Raw genomic sequence first — 16,115 nt, 5'->3', positions numbered from 1 at the left:
CCTCCGCTTTAAGACAGAGATGCGACTTGGAGGCAACTTACATTGAAATGGGTACAAGTTGCCTAGAATTCGCCTTGAAGTAGTACAGGAACCTTTTCTGAAGTCGGAGCGACTTCAGTAGTGTGCATTAAGACGGCTCTCATTCACTTCAATTGATTTTCTCATGTCGCTCGATTGGGGGGGGGGGGGGGGGGGGCGACACAAATCGGATCCCAAGTCGCTGTAGTGTGAACCGGCACTAAAGGTGCTATTGACATGGGGCGTGGCCTGGCAAGCGATGGAGTAGGACGTGGGTGGAAGGAGCTCCTCTGGCAGATACTCCTGTATAGCATCCTGGCTGACTATTTGAGTTGGTGAAAACTCTGGAAACTAGCCTGGAATCAGAGGGAAAGGTGTGAGACATGTCCCCACCGAAAAAATCGTCTGCTGCGGCGGACAAACTGGCCAAGTACCGGCACGATGGGGGAGAGGAGCAGGCCAAAGATGGCGCCAACGAGGCCTCGGGAGAGGATCGCCACGCGGCAGAGACGGCCAAAGTCCTGGAGGCGATAGCGGTGTTGCAGGGGACGCTGACGACAAAGATAGACGAAGTGAAAATAGACATTTCACTCATGAGGCAGGATCTATCTGCGGTCCGGGAGCGGGTGAAGGAAACGGAGGAACGCATAGGTGCAGCGGAGGACGTTCTCTATCCCATGCAGAGGGCGGCGGAGGGTGTGCAGCGCCAACTCCAACAACTACACGCGCACCAAGATGAAATGGAGAACAGACTCCGCCGCTGCAATTTGCGCTTTATTGGGATACCGGAGCGGACGGAGGGCAGAGACCCAGCTGACTATCTGGAGCAACTCCTGATCAAAATCTATGGAAGGGAGGCGTTCTCCGCCATGTTTGCGGTGGAGAGGGCGCACAGGATCCCAGCAAAACCCCCTCCTGAAGGGGCCCCTCCCCGCACGTTTATTGCTAAATTTTTGAACTTCCGTGACCGAGATAAAATAATGCGATTGTCCTGGGAAAAGGGGAACATGCGGGTGGAAAATGCGCAGATAGCGGTGTTCCCGGACTTCTCTACAGACGTACAGAAAAAAAGGTCTCAATTTCAAGATGTGAAACGTCGCCTGCGGGTGTTGCACTTAAAATATGCCATGCTGTTTCCTGCCAGATTGCGGGTGGAAGAGGATGGACGGGTGCTGTTTTTTGACACCCCGGCCGCAGCTGCTGAATGGCTGGATCGGAAGGGGAGACAGGAATAAGGCCTGCTATGGAGATACGTGAGTACTTTACATAGGGGGGGCAGGGGACAGACGGTGCGGGGCTCGGAGGGGGTCTCCCTTCCCTTTCCCCCCCCCCCCCTCCTGCATACAGGCCTGCTAATAGTTCTGCATGCTGAATAATATGGGATCCCCAGAACATGACATTGCTGCTATATCCTGCCATACCCCCCTAGTGGGGTGGTCCCCTCCCTTTTTTCGTGTATCTGTGGGTCTGGAGCATGGGACCCGGGAAACTATGTGGGATAATTGCGGAAGAGGCCTGCGGAATGGCTTAGACCCCCCCCAGGGCTCCGGGGGGGGGGGGGGGGATGGAGCTCCCCTTTTCAGCGATACTGGTGTGCCGCAGTGGATAAGAGCAAGATCCTGAAGCAATTTTGTTGTAGCGGTGGGAACGGATGAGAACACAGACTTTGGTCAGCCAGAGGAGCGCACACAAAACTACAATACTGGGGATATGTTGTGTTTTCCCCGTATCGAATCCACGTGTTGCTCAGTGAACAATCGTCCCGTTAGACGAGTGTATAATGGTCTCGCCATGGTACACACAGAACCTAAGATCCGTGCCTCCAGTCAGGTTTTCCTGCTGGATGATGTGTTATTTCGTTTTTCTTTAAGGGTTCTGCTAGTTGGGGTTTGTATGCTCACACCATGTTTGGGAGGTGCTGGGCTGGGTGGGGGGAGGGGTGTTGAGAAAATATGGGACCACGGTTGGGACCCCAAACAGTTGTGGAAATGGTGTATGTATTGTGGAGTTGGGAAATGGCAATATGTATGTACAAGAACAGAAGTATTGGAAGTACAGGGATTAATGAAGAATGCACAGGTGTATAGAAATGTGGTGCTGCAGATCCGACTCCGAAAGTTTAATTTAGATTCGACATGACCTCTATTAAATTCCTAACCTGGAACGTGAGAGGACTGAGGAACAAAATTAAGCGCACGGCGGCCCTAACGTATCTTAAAGCGCAAAAGGCGAATGTCATGGCATTGACTGAGACGCATGTTACCGGCCATTTACAGTCCGCATTGAAGCGCCCTTGGATTGGATGGGCATATCATAGCACCCATTCCAGTTTCTCCAGGGGAGTATCACTGCTGGTGTCGAAGGCCACCCCTTTTGAATTGTATACGCTGGAGTCGGATCAGCAGGGGAAATATCTATTTTTACATGCACGCATTGGGGGAGTGTCTGTGTTATTGATAGCCTGCTATATCCCTCCTCCATATAGCTCGGAGGTCGTCACTCAGGGACTGGCATTTATGGCTAAATACCCGACGATACCGGCAATATGGATGGGAGATTTTAACATGGTCATGGATCCCAGCCTGGATAGACCGGCAATGCCGGGGGGACCCATCGGGACCCCTGGTTTGTCCAGACTGGGTCGCCTGATGGCAGAATTTGCCTTGGTAGATGTGTGGAGACATAGGAATCCTACAGTCAGGGCCTTTACATGCCATTCAGCCAGTCACGATACAATGTCCCGCATTGACTATGTTCTAGTATCAACTGCATTACTGCCTAAGGTGGGGGGGGCTGGATTCGCACCTAGGGCCATGTCAGACCACTCGCCATGCTGGGTACAGTTATCTCTGTTAGATAGGGCTCCTGTGAGGGGGTGGAGGCTTCATCCCTTCTGGCTGACGGCTCTAACTGACCATGCCAAGATCGAACAAGAACTCCAGTTTATACTCCCTGAGGGACAGGGGTACACGGATATCAATTCTCGGTGGGATACATTCAAAGCTCAGGTGTGCAGGGTGTTGGACACGAAAATACGCAGACTTAAACAGTCCACCAAAATAGTTGTAAATAGTGCGGAAGAAGCGCTGCAGGACCTTGAGGCAACATTTAACACTCAGCCCACAATAGAGAATCTGACCAAGCTGAGAATGCAGACTAGGATGGTCACACAGCTACATCTGGAGAAGGCCAAGCAGCGCATATTTTTTAGCAAGACGCGAGTGTATGAACATGGGGAAAAGGCGGGGAAGATGTTGGCATACCTGGCACACTTGGAGGACAGGCCGCCAGTGGTGGTTTCACTGATAGAGCCGGACGGCTCGGTAGTCACGGATCCTCCAGTGGTGGCAGACAGGTTTAGAAACTTCTATGAGGACTTATATAGATCCCAAAGTAGACATACGCAACAGGAGGTTCAGGCATATCTTCACACACTACAGTTTTCCCGGCTGAGCAGAGAGCAGGTGCAGATGTTGGAAGCCCCGATCACTACTCAGGACATAGCCACGGCAATATCGCAACTGGCCAAGTCTAAAGCTCCTGGCCTAGATGGCCTCCCGCTAGAGTTTTACTCCACGTATTCAGAGACGTTGGTCCCCAGGCTGAGGGCGCTATACCTCTCTATATTTGATGAGGGACATCTCCCCCCCTCTATGCGAGAAGCTCAGATTATTGTACTTCCTAAGCCGGGCAAGGACCCTCAATACCCTGAATCGTATAGACCAATATCCCTGCTTCCAGTGGACATCAAAATTTTAGCTAAGGTTCTGTCGACTAGGCTGAACTCCGTGATCCTTTCGCTGATCCATGGAGATCAAACAGGGTTTATGCCAGGGAAAAACACCGCCATGAACATCAGGAGGTTATTTATGAACATACAAGCACAGCATGATAACGTGGGGACTCGGGTGGTAGTTGCTTTAGACACAGCTAAGGCCTTTGATTCTGTCGAATGGTTGTATTTGTGGGAATGCCTGGACTGCTACGGCTTTGGCCCACGGTTTATTAAATGGGTACAGCTATTGTATCAGTCCCCCAAGGCTAGAGTGTTCGTGAATGGGTGGCTATCGGAACAGATCTCCCTGGAAAGAGGCACGAGGCAGGGATGCCCCCTGTCGCCATTGTTATATGCATTGGCGGCAGAGCCGTTGGCAATAGCCATTAGAATGAACTCAGAGGTAGTGGGCCTTAGGAGGGGAGACACATGGGAAAAGATTGGTTTATATGCCGACGACACCATACTGTATCTGGAGGATCAGGGCCCCTCATTGCGGGCAGCCTTAAACATCATAGAGGAGGTGGGGAAATATTCCGGCCTGCGGATTAATTGGGAGAAGTCCAAAATCCTTCCACTGGATCAGTTCCCCCCCCCAGCAGTGTCACAAGCATTACCATTACAGAGGGTGGCGGAGGTTAAATACTTAGGGGTAAGGGTCACGAGGAACCTCAGAGACTATGTCCCTATGAATGTGGAACCTCTATTTGCAGTGATTAAATCTAGAACGCAGGCGTGGGCGAAGCTACCCCTGGGAGTGATGGGAAGAATAAACCTAATTAAAATGATCCTATTGCCCAAAATTCTATACATGGTATGGCATGCTCCCCTTTACATACCCTTGAAGATTTTCAAACAGTTTGAGGCTATTTTAAATTCATTTGTGTGGGGCTCAGGTAGGCACAAGCTGGCATGGCGTATACTCCAAAATCCGAACACGGAGGGGGGGTGCTCTCTTCCGGACATACAAGATTATTATATAGCATCGCAACTGTCTCACATCTACTATTTTAATACGTCTGAATCGCAGAGGTATAGATCGCTAGTTTGTAATAAGCCGGATAGCCCTTTCCACACTCCAGTGCAGGCAATCTTTAGGAGGGGGATGGGAGGATGCAAGACCCCTAGATTCGGGGCGGAAATGCTGTCACACCACCAAAAAGTGTGGGACGTTGGCCTTAAAAAACAAGGCAGGAGCCACATACACTCACACACCCCGTTATGGAAAAATAATTCCCTGCCCGAGCTAGATACGGTGCCCGATCCGGGGATATGGGCATCGTATGGGATATTATTCCCGTCCCAGGTCATGTCAGCAACGGGCCCGAAGCCATATACCAGACTTAGGGAGGAGTTTTCCCTCCCACCACAGCTCCACTTCAGATATTTGCAACTCAGGCATGCCCTCAGAGCCCAGATGGGCACGGACGGTATAGAGGTGAGCGCCCCACAAGTGCTGGATGTGATATTTGGGAAGGAGTCGGCTAAACTCACTTCCAATTGTTATTATGTCATTAGGAGACGCAGGACCAGCAGGATAGCGCAGGTAGCCAAACAAAAATGGGAGAGGGAGCTGGGCCCCATAGATAGCATTGAGTGGGATGAAATACTGGAGGGGGTTAAGGCTACATCCCCCAAACTATCAGACAGGTTAACCCAATTGTATATAATACACCAGGCATACATTACACCGCAGAGAATGGCTAAATTTCAAACCACGAGAAGCCCTGGGTGCCCTATGTGTGCAGCTGAAGAGGGCTCGTTCTATCACATGTTATGGCACTGCCCGGATATACAGGCTTACTGGTTGCAGGTGACACAATTCCTTCATGATAATATGGGAACCCCAGTGGGCATGGACCCAAAGTTGTGTTTGCTGGGACTGCTGCCCGATGTGGATATAGAAAAATATCAAGCAATCTTTCTGTGTGAAACGTTATTTATGGCTAGAAAGACAGTAGCGAAAGTATGGATGCAACCAGTGGCACCGACACTGAGGGACTGGAAGAGGGAGGTAAATGCTATTCTCCCATACAGGAAAATGATCTATAAACATAGAGGGAGACCACAAAAATTCTCCAATGTATGGGACAGGTGGCTGGAAGATGGAGAAACGTGTACTGTCTGAGAGTGGAGGGGCAGACCCTCGGTGAGAGCCAGAGGGGGGGTTAACAGGGTGGGAGTCATATGGGACCTAATAAGGGGTAATGTCGATCAAAATGTCTTGGTTTATGCTATACATGGTCGGGGATGTGCTTATTTTGGTTTACTTATGCCAGGGGATACACCTGCGGAAGGGAAAGTAGTAGCTATAAATACAAGTAACTGTTTTTGCCATGGACTGTATGGGGAATGTTGACCCATTGTTACAATTGTCTGTACGCCATTTTTCTACATTTTAATAAACTTGGATTTATTGGAAAAAAAAAAAAAGGTGCTATTGACATACAATTTTAACACATTAGTAACAATCCATGCCATCTAAAGAAACCAAAACAAATAAGTTCAGAAATTAAGTTCTGTGTAATAAAATGGAATGACACAGGGGAAAAAGTATTAAACACATGAAGAAAGGGAGATGCAAAAAAGGCAAAGTAAGCCAAGACACCAGCTGAAATCTATCAGTAATTAGAAAGCAATCCTTCCCCTTGTCAGTGAAAAATAACATCAGCTGGTTCAGTCTCAACTGATGGCTTCTAAAAGGAGGAGTCTCATTACCAAGGTGTCACACAAGAAACATCTCATGATGGGTAAAAGCAAAGAGCTCTCTCAAGACCTTTGCAACCTTATTGTTGCAAAACATACTAATGGCATTTTTTTTTGTACTTGAAGTCCCCCCCCCCCCAATCCCAGGGGTGGTGATTGGGACAATGCTATTTTGAAAGCCAAAACCTACTGGATATAAAAGCTCTCTGCTCTTAATCCCTCAGGGATCAACAAGGTCAACTCTTATAAACCCTTTTTATAGGTGTTGACCATAGAAGATTTACCGTAAGATTCCAATGCCCTTGTTCTACCTCCGTCGCTTCCTATTTTCCAGTTCCTCTTTCCCCTGTCGTTTTTAATATCTTAGTGATCATGTTCCATTTTCCCCAGCTTTATGGTACCCAAATTCCTGGACACCACGATATTGCTGCATGACATTTAGACAAGCCTGTGAAATACTGGGAGAATATAGTCTGGTCACATGAGACCAAAATTGAGCTCTTTGGATGCCATTATACACCCCATGTTTGGAGGTCAAATGGCACTTCACATCACCCCAGAAACACCAAACCAACAGTGGAGTTTGGAGGTGGGAACATCATGGTGTGGGGCTGTTTTTCAGCATACGGTACTGCCAAATTTCATGTCACTGAAGGACAGATGAATGGAAAAATGTACCAAGACATTCTTAATAAAAATCTGCTGCCATTTACCAGGATTATGAAGATGAAATGAAGGTGGACATTTCAGCAAGACAAGGATCCCTAACAAAAAGACAAAGAAATGCTCACTTGGTTTCATACAAAGAAACCTCTAAGTCCCCTCCCACATTTTACACCTGTGCTTACTAGCCTGTGTAAGAAAGATATGTATACCAACCTATTTTCAGGCCACTCTGGTCCAGTCACGTGATCTCCTGTGTCAGCCAGCATCAGCTGCAGGGGAGAAGCACTAAGCTAGCTACGCTAGTAAAGCCTAGAGTGGTGCCATTACCAATACGCTTTAATAGCTCATGTGTGTGCGCATGTGTGTTATAATAAAAAGGAAGTACAATATCTGTTTAATAATGTTAAAAAGAACAAAATAAAAAAACAGAACCTTCAAAAAGGAGTAATAAACCTTTTCAGAAAAAAATTAAAAAGGTGAACACCATACACTCTCCCCCCCTCACTCTTTGCTGTACTTAGCTCCATGGGTATTGAGTTGCAAGTGACCACAGAGCCCATGAAGCAGTCTGGGGATTGGAAATCACTGCTCTTTTCTTCTTTAGTCTGTAGTGCTTTTGGGATGGAATGGAGCGGGGCTAAGTACTAGCGCTGATAACTCCAATCTTTCTTGGAAGCGCTGCACAGGTTGTGTGGGCACTAACAGCTTAGCACCCATTGAGATAAGTGCATAAAGGTACAGCAAAGGGGGGAAATGAGGGTGTATGGTGTTCCTGATCGGAGGCTCCAGTCAGCCCTATGGAGTGGCGTATGTCAGCGGTGACATGTCCGCTGACACCAGCTGCTATCTGATCCTGTCCATGAACTCCAGAGGGATGGTGACCCTATTTCCATCTGTCTGGTGGATGGGATCAGATGAAAACAGATAGGTGGTCCGTTTTCATTCGATCTCCCCATAGAGGAGAACGGGACTCTGGCAGGTCCATCTCAGCACAGTGAGTGGAGATGGACCTGTCATCTGCCTGCTCAGTGGATCGATCACACGCTGAGCAAAGCGGAGTCCGTTGGGCAGACCACCCGTGTGAAAGTGCCCTTACATTTTTTCCTGTAAAGTGAACCAATTTAAGTTTCTTGAGAAAGTCGACACATGTGTACATATTTTATGAACTTCAGTCCTTCTATACAAAAACACTGCGTTCCTCTACTCTCCAACCGATAAGGGTGATCTGTTGGAGAGCAGAGGAGCACAGTGGTGTTTTTGTATATAAGGACTGAAGTTCACATCAATCAAGATTTAAAATATACACCTATGAACTATATACATTGGAAATTTGTTAGAGCACATATGAGTTCACATGGGATTGGTTAATAATATAGGCAATTACACAAGTGATATATTTTTTGAGGCAGCGCTGCACTATTAGAATAATTGTTTACTGGTTGGTGTTGTAATTCACAGAGTGTTACAGCAGCTGTGGATAATTAGTTAATTATATAATTTTGCACTAGAATATTTATTAGCGCCTAGCACTTTATTTATAGGAATTGGCGGCGCTGATTGTTACACATATCTATCTATGTGTACATATAGAGCTCTTCCCAGCCTGAGACCAAATCACTTGCCATGCTTCTAGGGACAATTTCCCTGTGTTTGCATTGGGAAGGGATTAAGAATTTTTGGATATATCAGAAATTAAGCCCTTTTAAGAGGGACCCACTAAGACCCCTTTCACACGGGGCAGATCAGTAATGATCCACCTCCGTATGCTCAGCGGGGATCACTCCGTTGAGCGCTGCTGAGCCGACGGATGACAGGACAATCCCTGCACACTGTGCAGGGATCGCCCTGTCTTTTCTCCGCTCTCCCCTATAGGTGGATGGGATGAACACGGACCGTGTTCATCCAATCCGCAGACAGAAGAAAAAATAGGGTTTTCGTCCGTCTGCAAAATTATATCAGGCAGACAGGATGTTCATCCGCTGACACCCGCAATCTCATTTGGACCAATGTATGTCCCTTTTTCATCCGCAAATGGATGGATGAAAAAGCAGACATACGCACGTGTGAAAGGGGCCTAAGACTCTCTTGAAGGAAGTCAATTTGGAAAATTGCAGCATGGGGCAATGGAGGGTGCATGGTGACATATCTGCAAGTATCCGTAGTCCACACGATGCGGTCGATTGTGGTTCTCTCCAAGTAGATAGAAATAAAGCATCTTCTATGTTCTAGGGCAGGGATATGCAAATAGCGGACCTCCAGCTGTTTCAAAACTACAAGTACCATCATGCCTCCGACTCTGGTGTCATGCTTGTGGCTGTCAGAGTCTTGCTATGCCTCATGGGAATTGTAGTTCTGCAACAGCTGGAGGTCCGCTAATTGCATATCCCCGTTCTAGGGTCTACCAGTTGACCAAAATTAAATATTTTTTTCCGAAATCCACAGGGAGGACATCTGGAAGGTGAGACTATCTGGCACCTTGGGGGATGAACAAAAAAGGCAGTCACCAGACAAAAGACAGTGTTAACGTTTCAACGGTCTCCACAATCCCCGTAACAACGACAAAGTGCAGGAGAGAAGAGGAGGCAACATCCGCAGTGGCATTCTACAGTAAATTGTTAGGGTGAACAGGAGCTAACCAAAGTTTCTTAACTTCTGTCCAACGACTACATGCAAAAAGTGGCACCAGCTCACAACTGGGTCACGTTAGAATACCTCAGTAAGTTTGGAAAGGCCACCATCAATCCGAGGCAAAAATAACTGTAAGCTATCCCATGTCTCTAATGCCGCGTACACACAATCATTTTTCGGCATGAAAAAAAAACGAAGTTTTTCGGCACGTAGAAAAAACTAAGTTTTTCCAACTTCATCATTAAAACAACGTTGCCCACACACCATTGTTTTTTAAAAATGCTCTAGCAAAGCGCGGTGACGTACAACACGTAAGACGGCACTATAAAGGGGACGTTCCATGTGGATGGCGCCACCCTTGGGGCTGCTTTAGCTGATTCAGTGTTAGTAAAAGACGATTCGCGATTTTCTGTCTGTTACAGCGTGATGAATGTGCTTACTCCATTATGAACGGTAGTTTTACCAGAACGAGCGCTCCTGTCTCATAACTTGCCTCTGAGCATGCGCGGGTTTTTAATGTCGTTTTAGCACACACACGATCATTTTTTACAACCCGAAAAACATCATTGTTTAAAACATTGTTAAAAAAATGCAGCATGCTCGAAAAAAAATGTTGTCGTTCTTCAGAAGCCAAAAAATGTAATGTGAAGCCCACACGCGATCAGTTTAAATGAATTTTTTTTTAAAACAACGTTTTTTTCACGCCGAAAAATGATCGTGTGTACGCGGCATTATAGTCCCATATAAATATCAATGAGTACATCTGAAGTCGCCTGAGGTGCATAGAGGGTCCAGGAATGGGTAACGTTGCATAAAGTTAAAAGAAGTTTTGGCAATATAGGCAATACGTTTAAGACAGGTGATGCTATGAGGCTTCCCAATTTTCTCTGTAAACTGTCCCATAAGTGGGAGTGATGCTGAGCTTTAATGACTACATCCCTGAGACCAGCATCATCTTTGCAGGGTGTCTGGCACATCAGAAATGTTTTCCTGGCAACCCACAAATGTAAAAATCTGCATTTATGAAGTGGAGGGACATAATCACACTGGGGTGGATTCAGGTAGGGGCGCGCACTACTACGGAGGCGCAGCGTACCGTTTTTACGCTACGCCTCCGTAAATTACCTGCGCTACGCTTCAATCACGAAGCAGTAGCTCCGTAATTTGCGTGTGCGCTCCGGAAAACTGCCCGGCGTAAGCGCGCGTAATTTCAATGATCCAGTAGGGGGCGTAGATCATTTAAATTAGGCGCGTTCCCGCGCCGAACGTAGTGCGCATGCTCCGTCGGGAAACTTTCCCGACGTGCATTGCGGTAAATGACGTCGCAAGGACGTCATTTGCTTCAACGTGAACGTAAATGGCGTCCAGCGCCATTCACGATTCACTTACGAAAACGACGTAATTTTTAAAAATCGCGACGCGGGAACGACGGGTATACTTAGCATTGGCTGCCCCTGCTAATAAAGGAGCAGCCTTACGCAGAACGCGACGAACGCAAACGACGTAAAAACGCAAACGCAGGGCGCGCGTACGGTTGTGAATCGGCGTGAGTATGCAATTTGCATACTCTACGCTGACTACTACGGGAACGCCACCTAGTGGCCATCGTAAGAATGCAGCCTACGATATGACGGCATAAGAGCCTTATGCCAGTCATATCTTAGGCTGCAGTCGGCGTATCGACCTTTCTGAATCAGGAGCAGTCGATACGCCGGCGCAACTAAGCAATTGCGCTGCGTATCTATGGATACGCAGACGCAATTGCTTACTGAATCTACCCCATTGGTTATAACAATTGTGTCCAAATCACACAACAGTACAGTAACAAAATCATCTTACAGCTGAAGTTTAATCTGCTTATATTTTGCCTTCCCTGGTTGCTCCTTTGCCCAACATCACAATGCCAGTATTGAATGTAAATTAAATATTAATCTGTTTTTCATACATGCCTTATTGTAGAAACCACAATGTCCTCCCTGGCTCTCTGTGCTTCACTATGCAATGCAGACAGATCAAAACTAAAAGGCACGGCAAGCAGGGTGCTACATATAATGTAGCTTCTTGAAAACAGTAAGTTGTGTGATGCTGAGCTTCCATGATTTAAAGAATTAAAGTCCAATGTATGAAAAGGGTGGGCCAAGGGAAAATAAAGCTGGGTAGGAAAGGATTAGATGATGGTGGATGTCCTCCAAAAAGTGAGGCATGTTTCGACTTGCTTACCATATAGAACTTAACTCTCTGGCGGGCTGCTAGTCAGAATGCCAAATTTCTCAAGCGCTTGATGCCCCAGCTGCTTTTTGGAGGTAAGACAATTGAGTGCAGTACAGGAGCAGGCATCTGACACACCCTGAAATGTGTTGATGTGAAGAGGCTGCAGGGTTCAGGCTTGCTGCTCCCCAGAGAGGAAAGCTTTAAGAAACTTTTAGTTTAGTTAGTGAAGCACAGTAGAGCCAGAGCGCCTAAAAGGTTGTTTTCTGCCATTGTACCATTCTCCTACCAATAGGCATGGCAGCTGAAGGGGTCTGGACTGTACTAAATGTTTTCAATGGTACACTTAACTGCTCTGTGCAATTGTATTGGGAATGGTCCAGATTCTCCCCTTGCCAGCATTCCTGGCAACTCCTCTTCTTGGTGCGCCACCATTGGAAACCATTTCCTATTATGGCAAACCTGTGGGCTCGCTCCTGAGCCACACTGCCTGCTATAGGCACAGAAAGAGAGGTTCGGTCCAGCCCCCTCGCCACAGGATTTGACTTACAGCAGTGCTTCGCTCCCACAGCTCTCTGCCAAGCCTATGAGAGCGAGAAGAAGGGAGAGAGCCGCTGCAGACAGGCACAGCGCTATATCAAGATCAGGCGCAAGTAAGTGGAAGCGGGTGAGGGGAGTGATACAATGAATAATTTTTTACTTTAACCCCTTCATGGTGACGCAACACATATATACGGCCTCACTGCACTGGCTTTTTTATGTGGGGCTGCACATATATGGTTCTCCCTTGTGTGGCGCCCTCCCAGCACAGAGAACAGGGTCTCCCCGAGAGATCCAGGCCCTGTATTACATGATTCCTGGTAACCCAATTGCTGTGGTAGCCTCTAATGATCAGTCACTGTGAAGCCCGCTCCTGTGTTTGTAAAAAAACAAAAAACAAACACACTTCCCGTCCAGCCTATAGCAGAACGACGGCCGGGCAGTGGTTCAGTTATCCTGACTGGGGGTCATATGATGTCCAGCAGGATAACTGCCGGCATGCGCCCATGGGGGCACGTAGTGCGGCGATCGGTGTGTGTGGCGTGTCAGTCTAACACACCGATCTTGGTAAAGAGGCTCTTTACCATGTGATCAGCTGTGTCCAATCACATGTCAGGGGGTAAGGAGTCCTCAAAGTGGAAGTTCCACTTTTGGGTGGAACTACGCTTTAAAAGGGCAAGTTCCTCATTACAGAAGAATCTGTATGGTGAACTTTCACACAATCCCATCCTCGCCGACCTGGACTGCGGCAATCTCCCATTCTGAGCCCCGGTATCTCCACGTCAGAAGGCCGGGGCTAAGAAATCCCCTCAGCTAAATCTCCAAAATGTACCTTGTCAGGAGAGACATTTCGGAGCATTTTAATTGGTCAGCGACATCATGCCAATCAGCAGCAGCAAAGCCCAATCTGTTAGCTCTGAAGAAGGTGCATGGATTGTTCTGTAAAGGTGAACTTACACTTTAACCACTTAAGGACCCCTTCGTGCCGATATACATCAGCAGAATGGGGTCGCGCGTGCACGCAACCCGGTCCGAAGTGCCGCGGGACCCGCGATCGGTCCTCCGGAGCTGAAGAATGTGTAAACACGCCTTCCCTGTTCTTCGTTGTGGCAGTATCATTGTGATCGTGTGTTCCTTGTTATAGGGAAAACACGATCAGTGACATCACACGTCCAGCCCCCCTACAGTTAGAAACACATATGAGGTCACACTTAACCCTTCAGCGGCCCCTAGTGGTTAACTCCCAAACTGCAATTGTCATTTTCACAATAAACAATGCATTTTTTGCTGTGAAAATGACAATGGTCCCAAAAATGTGTCAAAATTGTCCAATGTGTCCGCCATAATGTCGCGGTCACAAAAAAATAAAAAAATAAAACGCCGCCATTAGTAGTAAAAAATATATATATTAATAAAAATGCAATAGAACTATCTCCTATTTTGTAAACGCTATAAATTTTGCGCAAACCAATCGATAAACGATTATTGCGATTTTTTTTTTACCAAAAATAGGTAAAAGAATACGTATCGGCCTAAACTGAGAAAAAAAAAAAAAATTTTATATCTTTTTTGGGGATATTTATTATAGCAAAAATTAAAAAAATATTGTTTTTTTTTCAAAATTGTCGCTCTATTTTTTGTTTAGGCTGCATTCACATCTAGGCGGACACAATCGTGGCATTTTGTCCCGCGTATTGCGGCGACAAATAGCGCAGTTTTTTACCGCGATTTGTGGCGACAAAACACCGCGATTGTCCGCCTAGATGTGCCCCTATATTGTCCCCCTATGGAGATGGTTCCCATCTCCTATGCCGAACGCCGAGAGCCGCCTGAAAAAAAGGTCCGGGACTTTTTTTCAGGCGGCAGGCATTCGGCGTGGAGATGTGAACCATCTCCATAGAGGGCAATGTTAAATCGTCCCTCTGGCGCGTCGGGCGGCAGCGGGCGTCACACTACAGGCGACAAAACGCCTAGGTGTGAATGGGCTCTTATAGTGCAAAAAATTAAAACGGCAGAGGTGATCAAATACCACCAAAAGAAAGCTCTATTTGTGGGAAAATGAGGGGATGCTTCACAGGCTCTGCAAAAACAGGCAGCTGAGTCACGTTTTTACCGCCCACCCATAAGCTCCTTAAAGCAGAAATTACCCCCCAAAAATACTCACCGCCACCTTCCAGTGGTGCAGCCAATGTCTTTTTCTCCCCGGCTACTTCTAAGTGATGGGTTTTTGGACTCTTGATTGGCCAATGGGGTACAGTCACAATGCAGGAAGAATCAAAGAGCCCTGTTCATTAGAGCTTACAATCTAAGGGGGGGGGGGGGGGCAAGTGATATAAAAAGTAACGACTGAGGGGGGATGGGCTGATGGAGAAAATAAAAGTTTTCAGAGGAGCAGCGATTCTGTGTAACCTAATCTGATTCTGCAGAGAATTCCTCATTTCTGCTTCTTGTATTTAATAGACAGGAAGTGCTGAGAATTCTTCCCAAGGGGAAACAGGAACATAAAAGTTTATATATAATACAAATTAGATACAAGTCATTAGACCCCTGACACAGCTTCACACACAGCTTCAAGCATTGCTCTGTCCATTCAGACTGACGCCCGTTTCCTCCTCCATGAATCTTCTAACATGTTGTCACCAACAGCCTGAACACCATCAAGCCATTGTAATAACCTACCTAATGACAGAGATAAGTAACCCCGAAGGATCTTTGCTCTTGCTGATTTGGCCCCTGAATGCAGACATCTCTTCTCACACTCTTCCTTCTCTCACACCAAAACACTGACACGCACCAACTGCGCAGCTGCGGTAAATCTCGTAGCCAATCAAATCTTGTAGCGAAAAGCGTTTGCCCAATCAAAACAGGACGGATGCTTCTACTTGTTCTCGGGAATTGTAGTTTTCCAGATCGTTCAGTGGAGGGACGCCGAGGCTTCTTGAACTACGAGGACCGTCATGCAACGCAAAGCTGACTGTTTGAATAACTTTATCAGTTCAAGGAAGGGACAAGCGTGGAAGGTTGATGAGGGGTGTGGTTAGTTATATGCGTGCTCATATGACTTAGGGCAGTTCTTTACGACCCACGCCCTGTGACAGGAGATGTGCTATGTATCCATTCCGCCACACTCACTCTATCAGCTGGGACTCTGGGAAAGTTTATGATGTTTCCAAAGGAAATGTGCACACTGTGACTGACATTATTAAAGTGATATTAACCATTTGCCTACTGGGCACTTATACCCCCCTATCCTGCACTGGGCAATTTTCAGCTTTCAGCACTCTCACATTTTGAATGACAATTGCACAGTCATGCAACATTGTACCTATATGACTTTTTTATATATTTTTTTCACACACATAGAGCTTTCTTTTTGTGGTATTTGATCACCATTATTTTTATTTTTATTTTTTTGCTAAAGAAAGAGAAAAAAATAACATTTTGAAAAAAAAAAAAACAACAACGTTTTTTCATAGTTTGTTATGAAATTTTGCAAACAGGTAATTTTTCTCCTTCACTGATGTGAGCTGATTAGGCTGCACTGATTGGGCACTGATATGTGCTGATGAGGTTG

At 46.7% G+C, this 16,115-nt stretch overlaps 1 protein-coding gene across 1 annotated transcript in view; it reads right to left on the bottom strand.

Annotated features, from left to right (window-relative positions):
• EXOC4 (exocyst complex component 4) overlaps positions 1-15,365 on the bottom strand; it is a 534,668-nt gene extending 519,303 nt beyond the window's left edge. The window contains exon 1 of the mRNA XM_040343312.1: positions 15,221-15,365. Within this exon, the coding sequence (XP_040199246.1) occupies positions 15,221-15,288 (68 nt within the window). The 5' untranslated portion in view covers positions 15,289-15,365. The remainder of the gene's footprint in view (positions 1-15,220) is intronic.
• Between the last annotated feature and the right edge of the window lie 750 nt (positions 15,366-16,115).

This window comes from Rana temporaria, chromosome 3 (genome assembly GCF_905171775.1).
Source record: "Rana temporaria chromosome 3, aRanTem1.1, whole genome shotgun sequence".
NCBI classification, from domain to species: Eukaryota; Metazoa; Chordata; class Amphibia; order Anura; family Ranidae; genus Rana; species Rana temporaria.
This window is presented reverse-complemented; position numbering and strand designations above follow the sequence as displayed.